The sequence below is a fragment of the Saimiri boliviensis genome, chromosome 1 (genome assembly GCF_048565385.1).
Source record: "Saimiri boliviensis isolate mSaiBol1 chromosome 1, mSaiBol1.pri, whole genome shotgun sequence".
Taxonomy (NCBI): Eukaryota; Metazoa; Chordata; class Mammalia; order Primates; family Cebidae; genus Saimiri; species Saimiri boliviensis.
Genome location: NC_133449.1, coordinates 168,167,286 through 168,180,494, shown reverse-complemented (window position 1 = coordinate 168,180,494; position 13,209 = coordinate 168,167,286). Strand labels below are relative to the sequence as shown.

General features: G+C 55.6%; 1 protein-coding gene across 5 annotated transcripts in view; it reads right to left on the bottom strand.

The window, feature by feature from the left end:
- PSD2 (pleckstrin and Sec7 domain containing 2) overlaps window positions 1-13,209 on the bottom strand; it is an 89,253-nt gene that overhangs the window by 45,978 nt on the left and 30,066 nt on the right. Inside the window, exons 1-2 of one of the 5 annotated variants that reach the window (XM_074380272.1) lie at window positions 8,619-8,765; window positions 5,516-5,842 (exon numbers count right to left, since the gene is read on the bottom strand). In XM_074380272.1, the coding sequence (XP_074236373.1) occupies window positions 5,516-5,615 (100 nt within the window). In that variant the 5' untranslated portion in view covers window positions 5,616-5,842; window positions 8,619-8,765. Of the gene's footprint in view, window positions 1-1,090; window positions 1,115-1,325; window positions 1,665-5,515; window positions 5,843-8,618; window positions 8,766-13,209 lie in introns of those variants that run through there. The other 4 variants (XM_010344462.3, XM_074380258.1, XM_039468281.2 and 1 more) reach the window with 4 other exon arrangements.

Here is a 13,209-nt window from a genome sequence, read left to right as displayed (position 1 = left end):
CAAATCCTAGGGACTGCTACGTTTCCACCAGGACCAAACTTTGCAGTAGCCCCACTCAAAATCCACTGCCTCCCACCATATATTGGGGAAAGGGGCTGCTAGAAGAACAGCAGGCACATTTTACTGATTCGGAGATCCCAGGTCACAGAACTTGGAGCTTCCCTGGGAGGCAGGTTCCTAACCTCCTGGGGAGAGGGTGGACAGAATAACTGCATCTGCTCAGGGCCACAGGTTGGGTTTGGAGGCAGTCCCAGCCCAGTGCCCACTGCCACCCCCATTAAGCAGCTCTTGTCTGTAGGATCTAGAAAAAGGAGCTGGGGAATCCAGGAAAGTCCAAACCCAGGCCACTCACCTGCCCTGGCCAAACCCTGAGCCCTGTCCCCATCCCCATCAAGCTCAACCTGGCTTATCCCGAGGCTGCCAGGAGTCTAAGGCCCTCTTCCATTGTGACTGCTGCTTCTGCTCCGGGTTCTCTTCCTGGGCCCCCCAAGATGGCCCCAAGACAAAGGGGTGGGCTTAAGACAGTGGCCCCCTGGGCCTATGCAAAAACAATGTCCCCAGTGATCATTCCAGGGAGCCCCTGGATCCTCTAGAACAGCAGAAGTCTGAATACCTCCTCTGAGGAGGGGGCCCGCTGGGCAGGGTGGTCCCCAATCTGGACTCCTTCTCCACCCAGCCCCAGCAGCCGGCTCCTGGGACCCCTCCCTCCCGCTGCTGCCTCAGCCATTATTTGCCTCCTCGGCCTTGCCTGCCACGCCCCCGTGCGAGCCCCCGCTCTAGCGGCGGAGCCGGGAAGGCCTGGCCGCCTAGCCGGGCTGTCAAAGTTGGGAAACTGGAAACAGAAATAAATCCTCAAAGCTGCAGCCTCGTGAAGGCGGCTGCCGGCAGGCCCCGGCACCCAACACCCCGATCTCCGGCCACCAGGCTGCCACTAGCACACCCCACGCACACGCGTACCCCCAGATTATACAAAAGCGGTGAGAGGGGAGCGGGCGGCGGAGCCGGGAGACAATCGGGCCGGCAGCCCCCACCCTCCTCCCTCAGGCTGGGCTCGGGCTCGCCCGCGGCGCCCCCTCTTCCCTGCCCAGACCCGGCCAGCCCGGGCTTCCTCGCTCGGCCCCATCTCCATGACAACCGTATCCTTCGGATGCTCCAGACGCCGCGGAATTGATCTGGAAATGCAGCTTTGTTAGCGGACCCGGGCGGGCACCGAGGGCGAGGGCGGCGCCCCCCACTCCGCACGCGGCCCCCTCCCCGGCCGCTCCCGCCCCGGCCTGGCCACCAGCGGGGAGGGGCGGGTCCCGGAGCTCCGCGGCCCCACTCACCGCTGCTGGTCCCCGCCGCGGGTCCGGCCTCTCACGGTGGGGCCATCGGAGGCCGCCGGGCTGCCCGTCCCGCCCCGCCGCCGCCGGTCGGAGCTGCCCGCGCCCGCCCGCGTCCCTTCAGGTGCCGGAGCCGCGGTGTGGAGAGGCTGAGCGAGGGGGACGGACGGCAGGAGGGAGGGAGCGGAGCCGCGAGCAGGAGCAGGAGGAGGAGGAGGAGGGAGGAGCGGGAAGGGCGGGGAAGGGCGGGGGCACTGCGGGCGCGCGAGCGGCGGGAGCGGAGCCGGGAAGGGAGCGCGGGCCCCAGTCCAGCCCGCTGGCCGCGCACCGCTCGCCCCGGGACTCCGAACCTGCCGGGGAGGGCGCGGCCCATCCTGTCTCGCCCCGCCCCGCGTGGGCCCTTTAAGAAGGTGGGGGAGGGGAGCGCCCGAGATTCCGCCCCTTCCTAGCCCCGCCGGGCCCCGGCAGTCCCCGAATCCCTGGCCAGAAGCAACCATCTCCGCCCCCCAGGCAGGACCCTGCGGCCCAGAACCTGAGCCCTCGGGACCCGCCAGGCCCTCGAGGTGAAGGAAGGGGCTTGCCCTCCTCCCACGGTCTGTTCAGGGAATGACCCCTGCCCCAACAGTCCCCCGACACACGGCCAGTCCCCTGGAGACCCTGCCAAGGGAGGAGCAGGGAGTGCAGGGGGCCAAGGTGAAGGATCTGAGAGAGGAAGACTGAGCCCCTGAGACCTAGAGACAGACGGGATGGAGACCTGAGCCGTGGGATGAGAAGGGGCACTCAGGACAGAGTGGGAAGGGAGGATGCAGGAGAGAGGAGAGACAAAAGAGACCCTGAGGGAGGCGGAGGTGAGAGGTGAGTCCAACCAAGAACGCAATCCCAGTGCCAGGTCAAGGGGAAGTCACCCTAGGCAGATATAAAGAGATCAAGGGAGAGACAGAGGGGGCCCAGGGTGGAGAAAACCATCTCCCAAGGCACCTGTCCCACGGTGTCTCTCCCAGGGCAAGTCAGGGCCCTGATGCCCACCGCTCACCCCAGGACCCTACCTGAAGAAGAGGGTTGACCACCTGTACCTGGACTGGACATTAACAACTTCCTGGCTGTGAAGCACCTGCGGAGTAAGAGTCCACCTCTCTGAGTGGCAATAAAGGGGCCCCACCCACAGGGATCTAAGGAGAGAGAGGGGAGCAGGCCCAGTGCCTGGGTGAAAGCAAGTCAGGATAGAGACAGGCCCTGCCACAGGAGGCCACTTTCTACCCCTCTCCCCGTCTCCAGCCCCTGGGGATGGTCACCACACCCAGCTGCTTCCACTTCCAGACCTCCACAGACCATCCACACCCTGCCCAGTGGGGCCTTGATCCTGCTGTGCTCAGTGACCTCCTACTGGACCCTCAGATTCCTCCTTAAATGCCTCTTCCTCTATGGAGGCTTCTCTGACCTTCTTTCTACCCATGAACACACAGACATGGACTCTTCTTAGGGAGGAGGAAGAGAATCTGCTGACCTCTTAGGGTGGCAGCAATTGGAACTGTGGAGTCTGAGCTGTGCTTAGTCTCCCTCTCTTCAAGCTGGGTAACAGCTGGAGCTGGGACTTCATCAACCATGGTGACGTCCCTAACAACCATGGATCTACCAAGGGCTCTTCGTGTGTCATATTTAACTTTCAAAACAATCCTACAACCCATTTTACAGATGAGAAAGTTGAGGCTCTGAGAGCATAAGTCACTTGCTCATGGTCCCAGGAGACCTAAACCTGTGGGCACAGCTGGCCAATTAAGAGGGCACTCAGACCACAACCACAGAGCCCACAAACAAGGGAGCCACTCTCTGTACAGGTGCCCGGGATCTTAAAGGGCACAGAAGGAGCTTAGCTTCCCTGCTGTCCTGCACTCTACCCCCCTGCGCTCTGCTACCTGAAGTCAGAGACGGGTGGCGGCCAGCACGGGCTGTGGAGAGAAGTGCACGTGGCAGGGCTTAGATTCTACACTCCCCACCCTTGGCACCCACGGCCTCAAGTCACAGCTGGACCACCTTTCTGGGCTCCTACTTCCTCATCTGCCCAACGAGGATGGTAGCAGGCCCCCTCTTGTGGGGCTAGGATGGGGACCAAAAGAGCTGATGTGCTCAAGACCTGGCACACAGATGCCCTCAACAGCCCATGGCTATTCCAACTGTAATGATGACTTACTCATGGAATGCATTATTTAATCGCTGTCCACCAGATGGACTCTGAGCCCCTTGAAGGGTTCACAGTATATCCTCAGCACCTAACACTCGGTCTGGCTTAATAAGTTATATAGAAGGCAATAACAGGGAAAGGGGAAAGGCAGACACAGCTGTCTCTCCGGCTAACCTGCTCCCAGCTGGCACAAAGAACCTAGTCTCTGGCCCCAGATCTGCCCCCTGTCCTTTGTAGCTCCAAGAGCCTGTGGCAGGGGGAAGAAGATCCAGGTTCTAGTCCAGTCGCCTCCACTTTCTAGCTGTGTGGCTATGGGCAGCTATACCCTTTCCTGGACCTTCCTTTCCCCTCCGTCAAGTGGAACTAGATCCCAGGGGCTCAGAGGGCTGTCTGGAGGCCACAGGTGGGCTCTGTGTGAGTGCTCTGGGTGCCAGAGGACACTGGAGAGGGAGTATTGTTACTGTTCCTTGTGGTTACTTTCACCTCTTCAAAGAAGCAGGGTCAGCTGGGTGTGGTGGCTCAAGCGTGTAATCCCAGCACTTTAAAAGGTCAAGGTGGGCGGATCACAAGGTCAGGAGATCAAGACCACCCTGGCCAATATAGTGAAATTCCGTCTCTACTAAAAATACAAAAATTAGCTGGGCATGGTGGCACGCACCTGTAGTCCCAGCTACTCGGGAGGCTGAGGCAGGAGAATTGTTTGAAGCGGGAGGCACAGGTTGCAGTGAGATGAGATTGCCCCACTGCACTTCAGCCTGGTGACAAAGCAAGACTCCGTCTCAAAAAAAAAAAAAAAAAAAAAAAAGAAGAAGAAGAAGGAAGGTCCCTCTGGGCGAGGTGGCTCAGGCTTATAATCCCAGCACTTTGGGAGGCCAAAGCAGGCTGCGTCACTTGAGGTCAAGAGTTTGAGGCCAGCCTGGCCAACATAGTGAAACCCCATCTCTACTAAAAATACAAAAATTAGCCAGGCATGGTGATGCATTCCTGTAATCTCAGATGCTGGGGAGGCTGAGGGAAGAGAAGGGAAGAGAATCACTAGAACCTGGGAGGTGGAGGTTGCAGCGAGGCAAGATCATTCCAGCCACTACATTCCAGCCTAGGTGACAGAGCAAGACTGAGAGAGAGAGAGAGAGAGAGAGAGAGAGAGAGAGAGAGAGAGAGACAGAGAGACAGAGAGAGAGGGAGGGAGGGAGGGAGGGAGGGAGGGAGGGAAAGAGAGAAAGAGAAAGAAAGAAAGGGAAAAGGAAGAAAAGAAGGAAGGGAGAAGAAAGAGAGAAAGGAGGGAAGGAAAAGAAAAGAAGGAAGGGAGGGAGGGAAGGGAAAAGACAGCAGGGTCAGCATCCCCCTACCCAGGAGCCAGAATAGACTATGGTTTCATTCCTCAAGGGAAAGAAAAATGGGCAGCTTCTCCCTGTTCCTCCAAATGACCTCCCTTTCCTCCCCCACCCCGCCTTCTCAACTGAGGAGGTCTCATAGGAAGGCTCTTGACTGGTCCCCAGGAGAGTACAAAAGGTATGGGGGGGGGGCAGCTGCATTGGGCATGGTCAGCACCCTGGGCAGGGACAGATAGACCCACCAACTGGAGGGACTCATTTGAGTCCAACCCAGAAGAGGCTTGACTTAGAGGGCCCCTAAAACACCCAATTCTCCATCTTCCAACTGGGACCCTGATGCCCAGGAGGGGCGCCTGGGTAGAGATTCCCCAGGCCAATCCCAGAGAGCTCAGTGAGCACCTACTGTGTTCTCAGCTCTGCTGGAACCTGTCTCTGCCCCCAGCACCCCCACACCCCTAAGATAAAGGCCCCAATTCACCTAGTCTATATCCCCTCTCCTGACACTTCCCACCTCAAATTTGATGTCCTAGGACCCCCCCCCCACCCTCATACGCCCTCAGCCACGTCTAGTGATCTCCCTTTGTTTAGGCAAGCTCTCTGCCTGGGATGCCTTGCCCTCCACCCACCCTCATTTGGCCAATTCCTCTCCACTCCCCTGCTACCGTCCCATTTTGTTTTACCTATTACAGCAAAGCTCCTTGAAAAAGTTGTCCGTGCTGTCTCCAATTCCTCTCTCTCAAAGAAACTCCAGTCTAGCTCTTGTCTCCCTATACAGTCCATTGACACCACTCAGCAAAGTCAACACAGTTGCCAAGTACAGATGTGCAGGTTGGGCACCACACAAGGATGCTGGGTACACAAAGGGTGGAGAGGTAGCTGAAACCCAGTCTGCTCTTTCCTCTCACCATGCTGTGTGCCCTGAGGCAAGGCTGCATCTGTCACGGGAAGAGATGCCTTTTTCTTTTTCTTTCTTTCTCTTCTTTCTTTCTTTCTTTTTCTTTCTTTTTCTGAGAGAGAGAGAGAGAGAGAGGGTCTCAGGTCAGCATAGTGCAGTGGCACGATCATGGCTCACTGCAAACTGAGTACACTATTAGCTGTGGGTTTTTCATAAATGCCCTTTATCATGTTGAGGTCATTACCTTCTATTCCATCTCACTCTTGCCTGTGATGACCCCATCCCAGCTTCAAAGCCCAGCTAAACCCTGAAGCTTTTCAGTGTGTGATTCTCCAACCTGGACCTTTCCTCCTGAGGTCAGACCCCAATACCCCAGTGCTGACCTGGAGTTGCCACCAGGATTTTCAAAGAACAGTTCCACTTTTTTTTTTTTTTTAGACAGAGTTTTGGTCTTGTTGCCCAGGCTGGAATGCAATGGCACAATCTCGGCTCACCACAACTTCTGCCTCCCAAGTTCAGGCAATTCTGCCTCAGCCTTCCAAGTAGCTGGGATTACAGGCGCGCACCACCACAGCCAGCTAATTTTGTATTTTTAGTAGATAGGGGGTTTTACTATGTTGGTCAGGTTGGTCTCGAACTCCTGACCTCAGGTGTCCACCCACCTCAGCCTCCCAAAGTGCTGGCATTACAGGTGTGAGCCGCTGCACCTGGCCAGGAGCAGTTCCATCTTAACCCAACCCAAACTGACCTCCTCTTCGTCTCTGCAGTAAATGTCAAGACCACAAGGCTAGGCTGGTCTCAGATTCCTGAGATCAAGTGATCCTCCTGCCACGGCCTCACAAAGTGCTGGGATTACAGGCATGAGCCACCTCGCCCAGACTCAAACCAAGTCTTTACACCAGCCACAAAATCCCACAAGATCTGGCCCCCACCACTCCTCTGACCTTATTCCCCTCCCTGTTCCTCCAAAGCACCAGGCACATTCCCACCTCGGGGCCCTTGCTGCTCTCTGCTTAAAACACTCCCCCTCACCGAGGTACCTGCACCACCCACCCCTCACTTCCTTCAGCTCTCGGTTCCAATCTCACCTTTTCTGACCACTCTTCTAAAATACTACCCTCTCCTCACCCACATCTCCCATTTCCCCTCCTTCTTTGCCTCCATAACACATATTTATATACCACATGCTTACTTGTCCTTTCTGGGAATGGTCTGCTGCCATCCCTAGGCCATAGGCTTCATGAGAGGAAGAATTTCCCTCTCCTCCTTGTAGATTCCCAGGGGCCAGAACAGTGCCTGGCACCCAGTGGGCATTTAGTGAAGCCCTCATATAATGAGTACCCACTGTTCCTAGTTGTTGAGTGGGTTTCTTTGTTTTTGTTTTGTTTTGCTTTTTGTTTTTCTTTTAGAGACAGGAATACCCAGGCAGGGGCACAATCTCGGCTCACTACAGCCTTGACCTCCCAGGCTCTAGCAATCCTTCCTTAATAAAGGAAGACATCATCTGTAAATATTAGAAGGGCTTTGAAACACACAAACAAGCAAAACCTGGTGTGTGACCACAGCTGGCTGGCAGGTAGGGCTGCTTCACCCAGCTGTTCAGGGAGGGCCTCTCTGAGGAGGTTCCCCCAGATGGGGCAGGTCTGTCTCCATCACAGCACATGTCACACTGTGTGGTGACTGTCCGGACTGGACACTCCTTGAGGGCAAGAACCCTGCACACTCCTCTCTCAGTCCCCACTCCTCCCTGAGCCCAGGGCCTGCATGAAGTTGGTATCCAAAGAGTAATGAACCAAAGAATGAATGAATGAGTGAGTGGCCAGAGACAAACGCACACCTGGCCATGACCCTGATGGGCCCATAGTAGGGAAATCATGCAGTCAGGAGTCGGGGCAGAGAGCCACTGAGGTCTGGGAAGAATGCCTGGAGCCCTGGGTCTGGTCTGCAAACGGAGACAACATGACCCACCGTGCCCATGTTAGCTGGGAGGGAGCTGGGGAGGACTCACACTCCTTGCTCACTGGACAGCCCTGGCCATGGAGGCCAGCAAGGCTGAGGTAAGGGGCCAGTCACCTGGAAGAGGGTAAGGCCACAGGCTGGAGAAAGGGAGACTGCCCGAGCTCTGCGATCTGCCTGTGCGCTCCCTCCCCCAGCGGACAAGGCCTGGCCAGCACGGGGCCAGAGCTCGTGGACAAAGCCCCACAGGAGTGCCAGGGACTTGCAGTGCCGAGAACCAGCCGGCCGCCGGCCCGGGGCACCGGCAGAGCCTGGCCCAGAAATGCATCTAAAGGCCTTTGTGGGCTTCCGGGAGCCTGTCCAGGAGAGTGCCGGGAACTGGCCGGGGTGGTATGGGGTGGGCAGCCCCCGCTTCCGGAGGTCCAGCTGGCCGTCCAGGCCTGGGTTGATGGGGGTTAGGGGTAGAAGCCCCTTGCGCCCCCTCCAAATCTCTACCCTAGTTGAGGTCTCCCCACCCTGTCCCAGGAATTCGCAGCTGCTAGAATTAGAGTGGCCAGCTGGTCCCATCACCCGCACTGAGGTCCAGGGAGTGGGGGGTGCAGCGGAGTTAGGGTTGAGTTCGGGTTGAAGCTGACCCTCCCCTTACCCCACGGGCTCCTCCAAGAAGCTGGGCGGGAGAGAAGAGGGCAAGCCTTTTTCCAAAAATGAAGGGACACGGGACATGTCGAGTCCTGCCCAGGGAAGGAGGAGCGGCCAAGCTGGGAAGGTTCCCACAGGGAGAGCTCGGGCTGGGGGAGTCGGGCCAGGCCGGGGGATGGGAGAGTGGGGGGCTCTCTGCCTCCTTCTGCTGGCCGGACGCAGAATTTCCAGCGCCCCCGCGTCCCAGGGCCCAGCACTGCCTGGAGCCCTCGGCGAAGTGCAGCCACACTCACCCCCACTCCGAAAGGAAGCGAATACAGGTCATATGGGTCATCCCCCTGCCGAAGCACCAGGCCCAGTGGCGCCCCGAGTCCAGCCTCAGGCACTCAACAACCAGCCTCCGCGTCGAGATCCCGCCCGCTCTGGAAGTCTCCTATCCGCTCCAAGCCGGGTAGTTTCTCAACTTTGCCCAGGCTGTCTGCGCAGGCCGTGCCCTTACACAACACGGATGGAAAACAGACTCCCCGACTACCCCATGGTGACCCAGAACCCCCTCTTCCTTGAGCCAGAGACTACAGAGAATTGAGGGGAGTGCACGTACGGGTCCCCCCGCAGCGGGGAAGGTCGGGGTCTAACTGGCCGAGATCCAAGAGGCCGACCCGCCCAGCCCCTCCCGGCGCTGGGAAGGCCAGCGAAGGGGGCTCTTTTGGGGTCGGGGCGCCACCTGCTGGTGTTTGTAGAAACTGCAATCGCGCAGCTGACCGCTGCTGGGGCTGTTCCGTGAGCCAGACCGGTGCTGAGTTCTTGGGAGGCACGACCTCATCTCACCCTCACAGCAGTCCGATGAGGTGGATATGATTCCCATTTTACCTATGAGGACACTAGCTCAGAAAGTTCAGTGACTTACTCCAGTGCACCCCTAGTAAGTGGCAGAACCCAGGCCCCCCTCCTGGTGTGTGCTGGAACTGGGCTTTCTGTTGGCGGGGGCGGAGGGAGCTCAGGAGTGAGCTCTAGGGACGTGGTCTCCCCGTTCCTACTCCCACCCCAAGCTTGGGCAGAATGCATCCCAGCTTAGGCTGCAGCTCAGGCGCGGCAGGAAACAGCTCTCTGTTTGCCCCTGTTCGTGCCCGTGTCCTTCTGCGCTGACAGCTTCAGAGCGCTTCTGTGACAAGGCCAAGGCAATCTGTGTTCACTCCCCCTCCATCCAGCACTGCTGAGCGACTGCCCTCCATGTGCTCAGCCTCTCTCACTTGGGATGACCACTGCAGCCACACATCCCCAGACCCCAGCCAGCCCCTCCTCACTCCCGGTCCGGGAGCTTGGGGAGGGAAGTGGTTTCAAGTGGCAAATCCCAACTCAAACTGACCCGTGAAAATGGGCTTCTCTAAATGGAAAGTCAACTTCAGGAGGAGGTCAGGCAACACAGAAGACGCTCTGGAATGTGGTCTTTCTCTACATCTGTAGCCCTGCGTTCCTCTGCATTGCCTTCATTTCCAGGCACGCTCTTCCAAAAAGGCATCAAGACGGCTAAAGCAGGTCTGACCTTCTTTCCAGCTTTGAGGGAAAAAAGCCGCCCCCATCCCAGCAGTGCAGTAAAGCGGAAGTCTTAGGACTCAGTCTCATCAGCCCAGCCTGGGCAACATGGCAAAATGTGAAATGCTCCCAGCCCTGAACCAATCACTGAGTCACCAAGAGTCACCACCCCTTTGAAGTTAAAGATGGAGTTGGCCTTAGGCGATCCACATGAACTGACTGATGGTGGGAGGGGATTTGTCCCAAGGGAAAATTCGGGAACATTCCAGGAGAATGGGGACAGCTGCTGCACAGCAAACAGCTCTAATGTCCACAACACCTGGGCATACCAGAAAGCCACCTTGTCTTGACCCTAAGTCATTTAAAATTTTTATTTATTCATTCATTTATTTTTAATAAAGTGAGGTAGGGTTTTGCTCTGTCCCCCAGGCTGGAGTCCAGCAGCAGCGATCTTTCTTCACTGCAGTCTCAACCTCCTGGGCTCAGGTGATCCTCCCACCTCTCAGCCTCCTGTGTTGCTGGGACTACAGGCACCCACCACCACACCTGGCTAATTTTTGTATTTTTTGTAGACACAGGGTTTCGCCATGTTGCTCAGTCTGATCTCAAACTCCTGGCCTCAAGAGATCCTCCTGCCTCAGCCTCCCAATGTGCTGGGATGGCAGGCTCGAGCCACAGTGCCCAGGCTATTTATTTTGAGATGGGGTCTCACTCTGTCATCCAGGCTACAGTGCAATGATGCGATCACAGCTCACTGTAACCTCAAACTCCTGGCTTCAAGGGATCCTCCTGCCTCAGCCTCTCGCGTGGCTGGGACCACAGGTGTATGCCACCACTCCTGGCTAATTTTTTAATTTTTTGTAGAGACAGGGTTTCCCTGTGTTGCCCAGGCTGGTCTCAAACTCCTGATCTCAAGTGGTCTTCCTACCTCAGCCTTCCAGAGTGCTAAGATTATAAGCATAAGCCACTGCACCGAGCATCTAGCCCATTTTTTGATTGGAGACCCCTTCCCACATTGTCATACTTTCTTCCTTCATTCATTCATTCGACAAATATATATTGAGACCCTACATGTACTTAGCACTATTCTAGGTGAGCCGTATCAGTAAACAAAAAACACAAACAACCTTGCCCTCCTGAATCATGCTTCCAATGAGGGTGGGAGGAGAGAAGAAACAATAAACGTGGTAAATGAGTGAAGTATATAATATTGCAAACAATGACAAGCACCACAGGGGAAACAGGCCTTCAGAAAGGTGTTGAGGGCTGGACACGGTGGCTCACACCTATAATCCCAACACTTTGGGAGACCAAGACAGGCATGATTGCTTGAGGTCAGGAGTTTGAGACCAGCCTGGCTAACATCAGGAGTTTTAGTAGAAACCCTGTCTCTACTAAAAATACAAAAATTAGCCAGGCATGGTGGCACACACCTATAGTCCAAGCTACTAAGGAGGCTGAGGTGGGAGGATCACTTAAACCAGGGAGGCAGAGGTTGCTGTAAGCCAGGATCGTACCACTGCACTCCAGCCTGGGTGATAGAGCAGAGCTTGTCTCAAAAAAAGGGGGGGAGGGGAATGAAGAGGGTGGACAGGGTAAGAGGTGTTCCAACTTTATTGAATAGAGTGTTATCAGTGGGCACTTTGAAGGGATGAAGTTGAGCAAAGACAAGAAAGAGGTAGGCCGAGCGCAGTGGCTCACACCTGGAATCTCCGCACTTTGGGAGGCCAAGGCAGGCAGATTACCTGAGGTCAGGAGTTCAAGACCAGCATGACCAACATGGTGAAACCCCATCTCTACTAAAAATACAAAAAAATTAGCCAGGCATGGTGGTGCATGCCTGTAATCCCAGCTACTCAGGAAGCTGAGGCAGGAAAATCACTTGAACCCAGGGAGGCGGAGGTTGCAGTGAACCAGATCACACCAATGCACTCCAGCCTGGGCAGCAAGAGCAAGACTCCATCTCAAAAAAAAAAAAAAAAAAAAAAAAAAAAAAAAAAAATACTGCAGGGCATGGTGGCTCACACTTGTAATCCCAGGACTTCAGGAGGCGGAGGCAGGTGGATCATGAGGTCAGGAGATCAGAGATCGAGACCATCCTGGGCAACATGGTGAAACCCTGTCTCTACTAAAAATAAATTTAAAAAAAAACAGCTGAGAGTGGTGGCATGCTCCTGTAGTCCCGGCTGCTCTGGAGGCTGAGGCAGGAGAATCACTTGAACCCAGGAGGTGGAGGAGGTTGCAGTGAGCCGAGATTGTGCCACTGCACTCCAGCCTGGGCAACAGAGGGAGACTGCATCTCAAAAAATAAAAAAAGAGCTGGCGGAGGAGAAAGGGGAAAAGGGAGAAACAGAAAGAGGGACTGAGAAGGAGCATCCTCCCTCCAGAGCGGCAGAGGAAAAGCAAGAAATCCCATACGCCGAACGAAGAGACCTTATCAAGGAGAAAGGAGACTGACCAAGTCAGCTGCTGCCAGTGAAATCACGTGAAACAAGAACAGAAAATCTCCCTTGGCTTTAGCAGCATGGAGGCCACTGGGGACCTTGACAAGAGCCGTTTTAGTGAAAAAAGACTGGGGAGAACACAACAGCAGGGTTATGAAATAACAATTAGCAAGCAGCCTAGGCGACCCAGCAAGTCCCTGTCTACAATTAACAAACTTCAGAGCAGCACGACTCACCACAGCCAAGAGGTGGAATCGACCCTGGTGTCCACTGACAGATGAGTGGATTAACAATGCGCGCTACACCCGTACAGTGGAACATCAGCCTTAAAAAGAAAGGAAATCCTGACGCCTGCTACAACATGGACAAATCTGTTTTGAGACAGGGTCATGTTCTGTCGCCCAGGCTGGAGTCCAGAGGTGCAATCACAGCTCATTGCAGCCTTCAACTCCTGGTCTCAAGCGATCCTTCCGCCTCAGCCTCACCCGTGGCTGAAACTACAGGTACCCATTACCCTGCCCAGCTAATTTTTTTTTTTTAATTTTTGTAAAGACGAGGGTCTCACTATGTTGACCAAGATGACCTTAAACTCCTTGGCTCAAGCAATCCTCTCACCTCCACCCCGCAGTGTGCTGGGATTATAGGTGTGAGCCACTGTGCCCAGCCAGATTAATCTTGAAAATGTTAAGCTAAGTGAAATAACTCAGGCACCGAAGGGCAAATATGTGATTCGATTTATATGAAATGTCTAGACAAGGCAGTTCATAGGGATAGAAAGTAGGATAGCCGGGCGCGGTGGCTCAAGCTTGTAATCCCAGCACTTTGGGAGACCGAGGCGGGTGGATCACGAGGTCAAGAGATCGAGACCATCTTGGTCAACAAGGTGAAACCCCGTCTCTACTAAAAA